This window comes from Lepidochelys kempii, chromosome 1, assembly GCF_965140285.1.
Source record: "Lepidochelys kempii isolate rLepKem1 chromosome 1, rLepKem1.hap1, whole genome shotgun sequence".
Lineage (NCBI taxonomy): Eukaryota > Metazoa > Chordata > Testudines > Cheloniidae > Lepidochelys > Lepidochelys kempii.
The window spans coordinates 227,627,468-227,642,291 of record NC_136380.1 but is presented as its reverse complement, the minus strand read 5'-3'; the positions used below and the strand labels follow the sequence as shown (position 1 = coordinate 227,642,291).

Sequence of the window (14,824 nt, the reverse complement as noted above, 5' to 3'; positions counted from 1 at the left end):
ATATATTTATTTATTTTGGGGTAATATTGATTGATAGTTCAGCTCCTGAACCACTGACGCCTGAGTATCACTGCATTAGAGAGATATGGAGGAAGTGAGATTGGAATAAGTTAATAAACAACTGTATCTCAAATTATATTTGTCCAATTGGGAAATATTTATAATGGGTGACTGAAAATAATATAATATTTCCCCATGTTTATCCCCCTCCCGTTCCTCAGATGTTCTTGTCAACTGCTGGAAATGGCCCACCTTGATTATCACTACAAAGTTTCCTCTCCCCCTCCTCCCGCCCACAGCTCTCCTGCAGGTAATAGCTCACCTTAAGTGATCACTCTGGTTACAGTGTGTATGGTAACACCCAGTGTTTCATGTTCTCTATGTATATAAATCTCCCCACTGTCTTTTCCACTGAATGCATCCGATGAAGTGAGCTGTAGCTCATGAAAGCTTATGCTCAAATAAATTGGTTAGTCTCTAAGGTGCCACAAGTACTCCTTTTCTTTTTGCGAATACAGACTAACATGGCTAGTACTCTTAAACCTGAATATAAAGTGTGGAATACAAAACTGGGCTGGTAAATGGACTAGATTGAAGATTTTCTGCCCTGAGCATTTTGCTATCATTGACATTAGAGCCTTAATTATGATATTCAAAAGCTCTGATTTGGTTGCATAAATTACATATAGACAGACAAGTTTCCGGCCTCAAAAAAAAAAAAACACTTTCATACCTGCAATTGTTAACTACTTGACACCCCATTGTGTAACTCACTGATTGAGTTCACTGATCTTTCCTCAGTGCATTTTGTTGCTTGAGAAGTGGACTGATGAGATTGTCGGAGAACTCCTATCAGCCACTTCCTTTACTGAAGCCCAACCTCGGCAGCTCTCCCCTGTCCTTCAGTCCTCCAGTGACTCACAAGTGCTGCATTTGCAGTAATTAATAATTCATGACATTTTTCTCCCCCATCAGATGGGGAATTGGGTTTGTATTTACTTCCTTCATAACAAAATTAATCTCTGCCACAGAAGCCAGGTTTAAAATATAAGCAAGCAAATTGGTGGCCCTGTTTTAACATCTAATATAGATAAGAATAATAAGACTAATAAAGGGATTTAGTAGATTCCAGTAAGATGTCATTTCAATTACATAGCTCAATCCTGCTACACTTTTATATAGTTTATATTAGGAATCCACTTAGCTGTTGCTCTTGTTTTCTTAAATTAATTTTATTTAAATTATTCAAAAATCCTACAAATGTTTTAAACATATAAAGCCACAGAAACTAATAATATACCCATTACCCACACATATTACACATATACACCTAATATTCAACTTAAAAAGCACTAAAAATGATCAAATTTAGTGATAGTGCTTTAACCCCTCATGGCCACACCCAAATTCAATCCAACAGAGAAGATATTTTATTGATCACCACACAATAAAGCTATTTCAGTTACTTTCCTAACTGTGCAGGAATATAGATCCTCAAATGAGTTTTAGATATTCTAATGCTCTCTTCTGTGATGCATTCTGATGTCACAGATAGGAGACTATCAAGTAGCAGAATTTTTATCTTCAGAAATTTATAGGATCAATAAAATGTTAGCAAAATAAAGCATGAAGGTAAATGCAGGAGGAGTTTTTGCAGGTAACTTATGTACAGTGGAAAGCAAGATCATCACGTTTTCTAAGGCTTTGAAATTCCTTTAAGAAAGTCATAGTAAAAAACTCTGGCAATGCAAACAAACAAACAATCTCTCTTTTTCATTTTCAGGTTTTACAATGAGAGTCATTTTGTCTAACTTAACATTCTCCTCTTCCAGGAATGCCAGCAGCTCCTACTCACAGCTATGACTACAACACAACTCGAAGACTCAGCAAAATATTAAGCATTTAGGCAGCACAGCTGTCTGTGAACTGATTCACACACACACACACGTGACTAATCCCTTCCCACATTCTAACTATGCAGAAGGGCTGGTGAGTTAGTGGGGAGGCAAAAATGCAGAATCTTGCTACTTGTTTCTGTGACTGTGATTTTCAGCCAGTTCTTTGGAACTGCCAGAAGTTACAACTTACACTAGATTCTTCTCCCTACAGCCCCATAGATTGCTTAAAAACCCAAGCCCTCATTGGTTAGTAAGGTGAAGTATTTAAAAAAGAGTTTAAATTAACAACGATATGAAACAAAGAAATTGCCGTCTCTGTTAGATGACATCTGGGCTCAGACTGATGATACAGTCTGGCAGATGGTGGAGGAAATTTTCACAGTGAACAAGGGATTTAGACACACAACTCTTGTGAATTTCATTGGAAATGTGTGTGCCTAAATCCCTTTGGCTCTGAAAATCTCAACCAACCTGTCTCCCACAACAGCCAATACTTGGTACTTGAAGGGGAGATAGTACAAAGATAGCACTCAAATTCTGGAGGCCCATTAGTATACAATCTGTGGGGCTACATTTCTCTCTATTTCTGAAGATGGAGCACCAACACTGGTAACTTTTATGCCTTCAGGAAGATTAGCTGTTTGGGCAACTAAGTTACATCTAATTGGCAGTGATTCCAACACCACTTATTTATTCAAATTTACGCCAACCAAGAGAGCACTGACGTCCAGCTCTGGGCACCCTTGACAAACTCAATACATACAATTAAAGTATTAGTCCTTCTCAGTCCTACCAGAGATGTGGTGCACATTCCACGTGGCAAAGAAGAATTCAAAGGCAAATGGTTTAATACAATCTGGCACTGATGACATACTGCTGCTTCAGGTTTTACTTTGGTCTCGTCCTTGGTGAGTTGCCAAGAAAGCCATGCTACGATTTCCCTTAATACCCTGAGATCACAATTTCCCTACTGTCTTATATAGAAAAATCAGAGAAGTCTGTAAATGTACCAAAATGCAATTCTTTAAAAATCTCTATTGCAGGGAGAAGTGGCAGAGAGATTGTATCATTAATGCAGGGGTTCTCAAACTGGAGGTTGGGACCCCTCAGGGGATCGCAAGGTTATTACACAGGGGGTTGCGAGCTGTCAGCCTCTACTCCAAACCCCACTTTGCCTTCAGCATTTATAATGGTGTTAAATGTATTTAAAAGTGTTTTTAACTTATAAGGGGGGGGGGGGTCGCACTCAGAGGCTTGCTATGTGAAAGGGGTCACCAGTACAAAAGTTTGAGAACCACTGCATTAATGTAAGCCATTATACTTAAACCAAGGGCCTGATTCCATTTATACTAAGGCCTCTTTACATCACTCCTGTAGTAAAAAAGGGGTTTTAATGTAAATGTGTTAAATTTTCACTAAATTATACTGGCTGGTGTAGGACGGAGTGGGAAGTGAGGGTTTGTTTGTTTTTTTCCCTGATCTTGACATAATGGAGTATTGAACAACTGAGAGTCAGAGGGTTTCCCCTTAAACCACTAACGCTCTGTTAAATATGAAAAAAGGTTTGTTCTAAGTTACCCTGATTTCTCTGGTCATGATAGATGGGTCCTATGATTTTGGTTACAGAGATTCTGAAGACTAAAGCCTTAGAAACTTGATACGATGAACTCTTGCCATAAATAAAAAAGCTGTTACTCAAGAGTCTAATTCTCTTTCCTGGGATAGAATCATAGAATCGTAGGACTGGAAGGGACCTCGAGAGGTCATCTAGTCTAGTCCCCTCCACTCAAGTATTATCTAGACCAGTGCTACTCAAAGTGGTGGCCCACGGACCGTGCCAGTCCATGAGCCACCGGCTGCTGGTCTGCGCGTACATTGGAAAAAAAATTGCCCGTCTCCCACATCAGACAGCTTGAGAAGCACTGATCTAGACCGTCCCTGACAGGTGTTTGTCTAGCCTGCTCTTAAAAATCTCCAATGACAGAGATTCCACAACCTTCCTAGGCAATTTATTCCAGTGCCTAATAGAATCAACATCCTAGATTGAACACCATGAGTAAATCCCCAGGATTAGAGAAATAATTTCTGTCCTGACATGGGCCCTATCAAGAACTTATTGTATGTACACACACAGTAGAAAAGAGTGGAATGGGCCTGTTTTCAAGAGTCAGTAGCTAAGGAGAGTATGCAATTTGGAGGTTGGCAGATTTAAAATGCAGTTTAAAATGTGACTGATGTTGAAAACCCAATCTTTGTCTAGTTCTCCCTTGCCTTTTCATATCCAAATAAATAGGAGGTACTTTTACAGTCCCAGTGATGAGATGGCAATCAGGGACTGCAGACAGTTGTCTGTCTTTCACAAGATAGTTGACAAAGCTGTGAAGTCAAACTAAAACTAGACCAACCATAAATCAAGATTAAAAGTAACAGATCAATGCTTCACTTCACGAGACAGGCTCAATAACCCCATATAAGAAGCAGTTGAAACCACCAAGCAACACAAACCTTCATTTCAAACAGGAGCCTACAGGACAATTTTGAAAAGAACTCGTAAGATATGTGAGCCCACAAGACCTTCTAAAGTACTGCAATATCCCCAAGAGGAAACAGCCTATTTCTCAGAGCTTGACAATATTGAAGCATACAATGTACCCTTTGCTCAGTGTGCCAGGCTTCCGCACACACAAGTTCTTATTTCCCACATCAACCATTGTGGTAGGCAGTTCACTAAGACTGAATTTGAAATAAGGACTTCTACTTATGGAAAAGCCTCACAGATCAGAAATATTTATGATTGCAATTTTGCTTGGGGCTTCATTTAGCCTGATATAAGCAAGGGGTTATTTGATCTCCTAATCCCTATAGGAAAGACGAATAATTTAAAAAGCTTTAGGAATTAGAAAATAGCTAAGTATACGTATGTGAATGAAACTGTTCAAGTGGACAAACATTAAAAGTGATTCTTCTTTCCCATTGGGAAGAATAAGAGGTCAAAAGATCCACATTTTGACTAGGCTAAATGAAGCCACAATCTTGTGTTATGCAGGATAGTAATACAGCTGTGGAATTTCAAGGGTTCAGGTAAGGGTCATTTATTAAAGCATAGCTTCCCTCCAAGAGCTACAAATCTCCAAAATACCCTATCCTAAGTCTTCAGTGAAGACTACCAGACATCAGTTTAATCAGTAACTGTTGTTCACCTAAGATGTTGAACTTAGGGTCTTTTTTTGTCTAGTAGCTCTATTGATTGAAGACACTTTACCCCTCTTCCCCTATCTTCAAAAATTAGAAAAAAAAAGTCCCAAGATGCCCTCTGGCCAAAATTCCCTCTCTCAACAAATAGGTTTTGATGCCTGAGGTTCTGTCTACTAGTTGCTTATACATCACCTCATCGCTCCTTTACAGCAGTTCCTAAGGTTCTGCATAAGTCATTGCCGAGTGTCTAATGGGTACAATATTGGATTGTCCTGGTATGTATGGATGCATCAAACCAGCACTACTTTGGTGGTTGGCTCTCTCTCCTTCTGTAGTATTTAAGCTTTCATTTAAAAAAACAAAAAACAAAAAGAAAGTTTCTACTCCTTATAGTTGCAAAAAGGAACCTTCTGGATGTGAACCAACACTGTGCTATTTTCCTGAGTCTGCAGACTGACAGACACAATAGCTCCACCAGAAATGTGAACTACACTCACTCATCTCTTTGGGGTATTAACTCTGAAGCCTACTGACACCATTATTGAAATCCATGTTGTTAACTAAGATATTTCACTGCAAGCCAATTTCACATTAACATTTGTTGTGGGCAGAACTTGATTTTTCCCACCCTCAATTTACAGTATCCCTGCAATACTTCAGACAAGCAAGGCACAGCAAAAAGCCAATTTCTGTGCTAAATGGGTGAAAAATATATTCCAGTCTACAATATACAGTAGAACATCAGAGTTACAAACACCTCAGGAATGGTGACTGTTTGTAACTCTGAACAAAACGTTATGGTTGTTCTTTCAAAAGTTTACAACTGAACTTTTACTTAATATAGCTTTGAAACTTTACTATGCAGAAAAAAATGCTGCTTTCCCTTTATTTATTTTTTTGTAGTTTACATTTAACTGTACAGTATTTGCTTTTTTTCTTCTTCTTTTGTCTCTGCTGCTGCCTGATTGTGTACTTCCCAGTTCCAAATGAGCTGTATGGTTGACTGGTCTCTCTGTAACTCTGGTGTTCATAACTCCAAGTTCTGTTCACTCACCTTCTTTCCCTCTGTACTATCGCCACTAACATAGGATAGCTTTCGGCGGACATAGAAGAGCATATCGTCCTGCCGGGGGGCCAATTTCTCCATGAAATAAGTAGAAAACATCCAAGTCCAGAACACAATGCGATCATCTTTGAAACAACCTAAGGGGAATAAAACAGGAGAATTAAGACTTGTAGAAGACACCCTGTCACATTTGATTTTACTTTATACTATAGACAGCATGAGTTTGAGTGTTGTGGGACCAAGCGTGATCCTACTGAAGGATTAGTTGTATGGCTTAAGGTAACATGTTTAACTCCTGTGTGACACCCATGCCAGATGTTTAGCTGGTGTAAGTTGGCACAACTCTGATGACAATACAGATAGACAACACTTTACACCAGCTGAGGATTTGGCCCTTAAAGTTTCTCTCTATTTTTCCAGCTGCTCTGGCGGTGTCATTGGAAAAGATAGGGCCAAGGCACCAATCTAGAAGTCATTAGAGAAGCACAGAAGGGAGTTAATTTCAAATGCAGCTACCACCACCATTTGCCAGAGTTTATTACTTCAATCTGTCAGCTTGCAATAGCCTTACCATACGTTGGCAGGGGAGTGTGATAAGCACTGCAGAAAGTGAATTATTTAATTATCTTTCTTTAGCCAATTCGTATTAATGAGCCCATACCTTGAAGGTACCCTCTAATGCATCCCACATTTGGAAAGATAAAAAACTGATTTGAATTTCTAATGGGAAAGAGACCAACCCTTCCCACCAAAAACCCAATCGACCACAGAGCTTAGGTTTTCATGACAAATCAAGAAGTATAATTAAGTTACATGGGGAATCAACTTTTCCTTGAGTGGGGGATAAGGAGGGTGGGAGATGAAGGGTAGCAAAGTCCTCTTGAATGCAGAAACAAGAACTGCTAATGACATCAGACTGTGAAGTCTCTTGCTCCTACTAGTTCTGATGCCACAAAAGCACGGGAGAAGGAGTCAGGGGTGGGGGTGGGGGAAGAAAGCAGCAGCATGAGACTCAGTCTCTCAGATCTCACTGGGAGAAGGACTCACAGCTGAGGCTGACTTACAATTTTGTGAAGCTATTTACATAGTTAAATACAATAAAAGGACAAAGATACTACAAGAAGCCCCTTTTCAGCCCCACAGGGCCCAGTTGCTATCTGAGTTCTTGCCTAGCCATGTTTCAGAGTAGCAGCCGTGTTAGTCTGTAACTGCAAAAACAATAGGAGGACTTGTGGCACCTTAGAGACTAACCAATTTATTTGAGCATAAGCTTTTGTGAGCTACAGCTCACTTCATCGGATGCATAGAATGGAACATATATATATATACACACATACATACACACACACACACACACATATATAGAAAATATGAAAAGGTGGAGTAAGAGGCTAATTAATTAAGATGAGCTATTATCAGCAGGAGAAAAAAAACATTTGTAGTGATAATCAGAAGAGTACCCAGAAGTCACCTACTACCAGGCCCTGCAGACAGGGTGGGGGCAATTCGGCAGCAGATCTTTCAGTCTCTCTCTTCCTCATCGGCAGCACTTCGTCGGCAGCTCAATTGCTCCGCTTCAGTCTTCCGCGGGAATTCGGTGGCGGGTCCTCCTGTCTCTTCTTTCTTCGGCGGCACGACTTGGGTTTTTCTTTTTTTTTCCTCTTTGCTGCTTGGGGTGACAAAACGAACTTTTTCTTATGGAAGGGGCCCCCGAAATTGCTTTACCCCAGGCCCCCTGGATCCTCTGGCCAGCACTGCTCCATCTTTTCATATTCTCTGTATGTATATATAGCTTCTTACTCTATGTTCCATTCTATGCATCCGATGAAGTGAGCTGTAGCTCACGAAAGCTCATGCTCAAATAAATTGGTTAGTCTCTAAGGTGCCACAAGTCCTCCTGTTCTTCTTACCTAGCCAAGTCCTCGAGCACAGAAAGGGAAACAGATGCTGCATCCTCTCATGTGGTGGCTGGTAGTGAGGCAACTGTGCTTCTTCAGCACTCCTTGGAGTTACCAGAGGGCCTAGCACGGGGTGGCCAATCTATGGCTCCGGAGCCACATGCGGCTCTTCAGAAGTTAATATGCGGCTCCTTGTATAGGCATCGACTCCGGGGCTGGAGCTACAGGTGCCAACTTTCCAATGTCCTGGGGGGTGCTCACTGCTCAACCCCTGGCTCTGCCACAGGCCAGACCCCCAACTCCACCCCTTCCTGCCCCGTCTCCTGAGCCTGCCGTGCCCTCGCTCCTCCCCCTCCCCAGAGCCTCCTGCACGACACAAAACAGGTGATCGGGAGGTGTGGAGAGGGAGTGGGAGGCATTGATTGGCGGGGCTGCCGGTGGGTGGGAGACACTGGGAGCCAGGGCAGGAGCGGAGAAGCTGATGTGGGGCTGCTGACGTATTACTGTGGCTCTTTGGCAATGTACATTGGTAAATTCTGGCTCCTTCTCAGGCTTAGGTTGGCCACTCCTGGCCTAATAGGTGCATGAATTGTGGCTCTCTACCACTTCCATCTGCCCTCAAAGGTGGCACCCCGGTGATGTGCCACAGTCCAGCTTCTTAACTGCTTTGCTGTCCTCTGGAATGAAAGACACTATACCAAGAGTTGTTACTGGTTCATAGCAAAGAAACAAAAAACCCCTGAAGTGGATACTACAGTTACTTTTAATTAATAGAAACAACCACCTCTTTGTAGATTTGTACCCCACAGCTATCTTTCAATGTAGCACTTTCGCCTAATAGCAGTATACTGCATATATGGAATACACAGCAATTTCTGTAGAGAAGCACAAAATCAATCTTATTCAGTGAGACATGACACTTATTTATGGGGCTATCTGAATTAAGCTTTGAGAGAGTTTTTAGTCAATTGCAAAGAAAGGTGCCATCTCCCATAACAAAAAATTATTTTTCTAGGACTCTGGTCACCATCTTCCAGGCTTCATAAGGGACCAGTCAGTCTTTTAATCCACAAATGTTGTTCAGCACATTTTCCTACCTCATTATATGTGCATTTAATATTTAGATGAGAGACCTTTCTTCCCATTCTTAATTAATGTAGCAGGCAGGGAGATTAGACTTTAAAATCTTTAACCAGAGAAACAGCTGACCGGAGAGACCTTAGATTTCATTTCCAGCTAAGTCCAAGAGCAACAGTTCAAACGAGAGGAAATTTCACTGCAAGACCATTCAGAGAATACATCAATCATCATCAATAAGGAAGCCACAGCATTTGTAGGAAATATCTACTGTGTATTAAATGTGATAACCATCATTAATAAAGAGGCTGAGACAGAACAAAGAAACCAGGATAGTCAAAAAGTTTTCAGTAATTTGGCACATTCTCAGCCTTGCTGCAATTGCAAGTGTGCACAGCAACAACACTTGGCCTTGTGTAAAGTTTGAGAGACATTTAATAACAAGCAATAATACACGTCAAGGAACTATGACGTGATCGGAATAACAGAGACTTGGTGGGATAACTCACATGACTGGAGTACTGTCATGGATGGTTATAAACTGTTCAGGAAGGACAGGCAGGGCAGAAAAGGTGGGGGAGTAGCACTGTATGTAAGGGAGCAGCATGACTGCTCAGAGCTCCGGTATGAAACTGCAGAAAAACCTGAGTGTCTCTGGATTAAGTTTAGAAGTGTGTGCAACAAGAGTGATGTAGTGGTGGGAGTCTGCTATAGACCACCGGACCAGGGGGATGAGGTAGATGAGGCTTTCTTCCGGCAGCTCACGGAAGCTACTAGATCGCATGCCCTGATTCTCATGGGTGACTTTAATTTTCCTGATATCTGCTGGGAGAGCAATACAGCGGTGCATAGACAATCCAGGAAGTTTTTGGAAAGCGTAGGGGACAATTTCCTGGCGCAAGTGCTAGAGGAGCCAACTAGGGGGGGCGCTTTTCTTGACCTGCTGCTCACAAACCGGGTAAAATTAGTGGGGGAAGCAAAAGTGGATGGGAATCTGGGAGGCAGTTACCATAAGTTGGTTGAGTTCAGGATCCTGACGCAGGGAAGAAAGGTAAGCAGCAGGATACGGACCCTGGACTTCAGGAAAGCAGACTTCGACTCCCTCAGGGAATGGATGGCCAGGATCCCCTGGGGGACTAACTTGAAGGGGAAAGGAGTCCAGGAGAGCTGGCTGTATTTCAAGGAATCCCTGTTGAGGTTACAGGGACAAACCATCCCAATGAGTCGAAAGAATAGTAAATATGGCAGGCGACCAGCTTGGCTTAATGGTGAAATCCTAGCGGATCTTAAACATAAAAAAGAAGCTTACAAGAAGTGGAAGGTTGGACATATGACCAGGGAAGAGTATAAAAATATTGCTCGGGCATGTAGGAATGATATCAGGAGGGCCAAATCGCACCTGGAGCTGCAGCTAGCAAGAGATGTTAAGAGTAACAAGAAGGGTTTCTTCAGGTATGTTGGCAACAAGAAGAAAGCCAAGGAAAGTGTGGGCCCCTTACTGAATGAGGGAGGCAACCTAGTGACAGAGGATGTGGAAAAAGCTAATGTACTCAATGCTTTTTTTGCCTCTGTTTTCACTAACAAGGTCAGCTCCCAGACTGCTGCGCTGGGCATCACAAAATGGGGAAGAGATGGCCAGCCCTCTGTGGAGATAGAGGTGGTTAGGGACTATTTAGAAAAGCTGGACGTGCAAAAGTCCATGGGGCCAGACGAGTTGCATCCGAGAGTGCTGAAGGAATTTGGCGGCTGTGATTGCAGAGCCATTGGCCATTATCTTTGAAAACTCGTGGCGAACCGGGGAAGTCCCGGATGACTGGAAAAAGGCTAATGTAGTGCCAATCTTTAAAAAAGGGAAGGAGGAGGATCCTGGGAACTACAGGCCAGTCAGCCTCACCTCAGTCCCTGGAAAAATCATGGAGCAGGTCCTCAAAGAATCAATCCTGAAGCACTTGCATGAGAGGAAAGTGATCAGGAACAGTCAGCATGGATTCACCAAGGGAAGGTCATGCCTGACTAATCTAATCGCCTTTTATGATGAGATTACTGGTTCTGTGGATGAAGGGAAAGCAGTGGATGTATTGCTTCTTGACTTTATCAAAGCTTTTGACACGGTCTCCCACAGTATTCTTGTCAGCAAGTTAAGGAAGTATGGGCTGGATGAATGCACTATAAGGTGGGTAGAAAGCTGGCTAGATTGTCGGGCTCAATGGGTAGTGATCAATGGCTCCATGTCTAGTTGGCAGCCGGTATCAAGTGGAGTGCCCCAAGGGTCGGTCCTGGGGCCGGTTTTGTTCAATATCTTCATAAATGATCTGGAGGATGGTGTGGATTGCACTCTCAGCAAATTTGCGGATGATACTAAACTGGGAGGAGTGGTAGATACGCTGGAGGGGAGGGATAGGATACAGAAGGACCTAGACAAATTGGAGGATTGGGCCAAAAGAAATCTGATGAGGTTCAATAAGGATAAGTGCAGGGTCCTGCACTTAGGACGGAAGAACCCAATGCACAGCTACAGACTAGGGACCGAATGGCTAGGCAGCAGTTCTGCGGAAAAGGACCTAGGGGTGACAGTGGACGAGAAGCTGGATATGAGTCAGCAGTGTGCCCTTGTTGCCAAGAAGGCCAATGGCATTTTGGGATGTATAAGTAGGGGCATAGCGAGCAGATCGAGGGACATGATCGTTCCCCTCTATTCGACATTGGTGAGGCCTCATCTGGAGTACTGTGTCCAGTTTTGGGCCCCACACTACAAGAAGGATGTGGATAAATTGGAGAGAGTCCAGCGAAGGGCAACAAAAATGATTAGGGGTCTGGAACACATGATTTATGAGGAGAGGCTGAGGGAGCTGGGATTGTTTAGCCTGCAGAAGAGAAGAATGAGGGGGGATTTGATAGCTGCTTTCAACTACCTGAAAGGGGGTTCCAAAGAGGATGGCTCTAGACTGTTCTCAATGGTAGCAGATGACAGAACGAGGAGTAATGGTCTCAAGTTGCAGTGGGGGAGGTTTAGATTGGATATTAGGAAAAACTTTTTCACTAAGAGGGTGGTGAAACACTGGAATGCGTTACCTAGGGAGGTGGTAGAATCTCCTTCCTTAGAGGTTTTTAAGGTCAGGCTTGACAAAGCCCTGGCTGGGATGATTTAACAAGAATTGGTCCTGCTTCAAGCAGGGGGTTGGACTAGATGACCTTCTGGGGTCCCTTCCAACCCTGATATTCTATGATTCTATGATTAAACTTCACATTTAGCAGAGAGCAGAGAACAGAAGACAGTACAGGCACATATCATGACTCACTAAATGTCCCACAGAAATCTGGGCTTGTTATATCTCTTGGCTTTTGAGTGCTTTATTTCACTGTCTTAACACTGAATTAAATGTTATGGGGCTTTGTATTTAATTTCTCTGATGTTTTACAGAAATGAGTGAGGATGAGGAAAAATGGAGGCGTCATGTACAGTCAGCTTAAAAAAAAGTTCTAATGTTTATCACTTGGAAAAAACAAAACTTTCAAACTTAGTTTTCCTTCATCAATTAAATCTATATAACAAGGCAATTTATACGACTATAAAATGTCAGTCCAAACTTGTAACTGAGAAATGGAAATTGGAACTCGGTATACACCGATATCATGGTGATGGGCTTAGTATAAGAACCTAAAATGGAACAGAATGAGTTTTTAATTAACTAGCTATATGTACGTGTCTCCCTTTGACCTTTACTAGATGGATGAAGAGATGTTCAACTCATATTCACATGTGTCAGAGGCCTAAAGGTGCTATGAGCTGAAGGAGAGTTTTCCTTCAACTCAAGCTGTAGGAATCTGTGCTTCTGGAGTAGGGAGATCCAGATGCTTTCTTAGAGTGGTTTTTATACAGGTCAATAAATACATGCAAGCAGATGTAGGTATCTAGGTAAGTGGTCTAAATAACTAAATACACAGTGTCTTCTGGTGTGGTGTAACTCTATACAATGTTGTACTTAAGTTATCCTTGCAATATTGTTCTATCCAGTTCGGAGATCATGTTTTTGGATCACAGTTCAATCTCTGTTGCAGCTGCGAAATTCTGAGTCGACAACATTCAGTGCCATGTGTCACACATGTGTTACAATAATATATAACCATTAATGTATCGTACCAGAACGATGTCTAGGTAGTTATTGCGATGCACTAGTATAAATGGGAGAGGTGCAGAGAAAAGACCAGGACTGGGGATTTGCACCAGGAACTCCTCAGGGTAGAATATTTACAATATTTACAGGACAAGAGGGGAGAGGAGATGAGCTTGACTTATTAAATTGATCATCCCTAACAAGAGAGGAAACTGTCAACTTCCTTTTGTGTAATAATGCTGCTGCAATGAAACGGTTATCCACAGAGCCACAATGGAACTTCTCAGGAAAAACTGGTGACACAGAAACAAGGAAATGAGGTGGTGACTTTACAACTCCACCTGAGATTTCTGGCAGATTCTGTGTCCTGGTGAGCTGTGCTCAAAGTGGGAACAGGAGGGAGAAGGATGAAGGAATGGGAGCAGAAGTGTCTTTTCAGAGCTGCCCCATCTCCAGTCTAATTAAGAGCAGCCTCAGGGCTGTTCTAACTTCTCTTTGGCTGTAATGACCTCTAAAGGATTGTGGCAGCCAAAAATAGCTGGAATGCAACAGAATTACAACCACACCCCCCATGTCAGGGGTAAGAGGGAGGCTGGTGTAAAATCTACCATAAATGCAGTGGAATTAATTGTGGGGGAGAGCTCATTGCTCTTAATCATTGACTTTTCTCTCCTTTTAAATTTTAATTTAATGCCAGAAAGTAACAGACCCTTTCAAGTTCATCTGCAGCTCATTAGCTCTCCAATTTATTCAACAAAAACAAAAGCAGCCTATATGGCAACCATTATTTCAGAAATCCACAGCTGAACGTTAAAACCTTGGCAAAGTTGGGGGCCTTCTAATTACCTGCACAAAATTGCTTTTTAAATATTGTTTTGGGTAGTTCATGCTTTTGAAAGGTGTCAAGCCCAGGAGACAGAAATCCTCTTTTAAAATACAGAGAATAGAGACAGCGCAGGCCTTGACTGGTCATCCTCCTACCAAAGTGCCACAACCTGCCCTTCAGGGGTCACCTCTAGGGGGTCAAGAGAGTAGCTGTCATCAATATAAAGGGAAGGGTGAACCCCTTTAAAATCCCTCCTGGCCAGGGGAAAAACCCTCTCACCTGTAAAGGGTTAAGAAGCTAAAGGTAACCTCGCTGGCACCTGACCAAAATGACCAATGAGGAGACAAGATACTTTCAAAAGCTGGAGGGAGGGAGAGACAAAGGGTCTGTCTGTGTGATGCTTTTGCCGGGGACAGAACAGGAATGGAGTCTTAGAACTTAGTAAGTAATCTAGCTAGATATGTGTTAGATTATGATTTCTTTAAATGGCTGAGAATTAAGCTGTGTTGAATAGAATGGATATTCCTGTCTGTGTGTCTTTTTGTAACTTAAGGTTTTGCCTAGAGGGATTCTCTATGTTTTGAATCTAATTACCCTGTAAGATATTTACCATCCTGATTTTACAGAGGTGATTCTTTTTTACTTTTATTAAAACCCTTCTTTTCAGAAACTGAATGCTTTTTCACTGTTCTTAAGATCCAAGGGTTTGGGTCTGTGGTCACCTATGCAAATTGGTGAGGATTTTTACC

General features: G+C 42.2%; 1 protein-coding gene across 4 annotated transcripts in view; it reads right to left on the bottom strand.

Annotated features, from left to right (window-relative positions):
* KIAA0930 (KIAA0930 ortholog) overlaps window positions 1–14,824 on the bottom strand; it is a 139,675-nt gene that overhangs the window by 48,837 nt on the left and 76,014 nt on the right. For all 4 annotated transcript variants that reach the window (XM_073316079.2, XM_073316071.2, XM_073316111.2 and 1 more), the window contains one exon: window positions 6,148–6,296. In XM_073316079.2, the coding sequence (XP_073172180.1) occupies window positions 6,148–6,296 (149 nt within the window). The remainder of the gene's footprint in view (window positions 1–6,147; window positions 6,297–14,824) is intronic.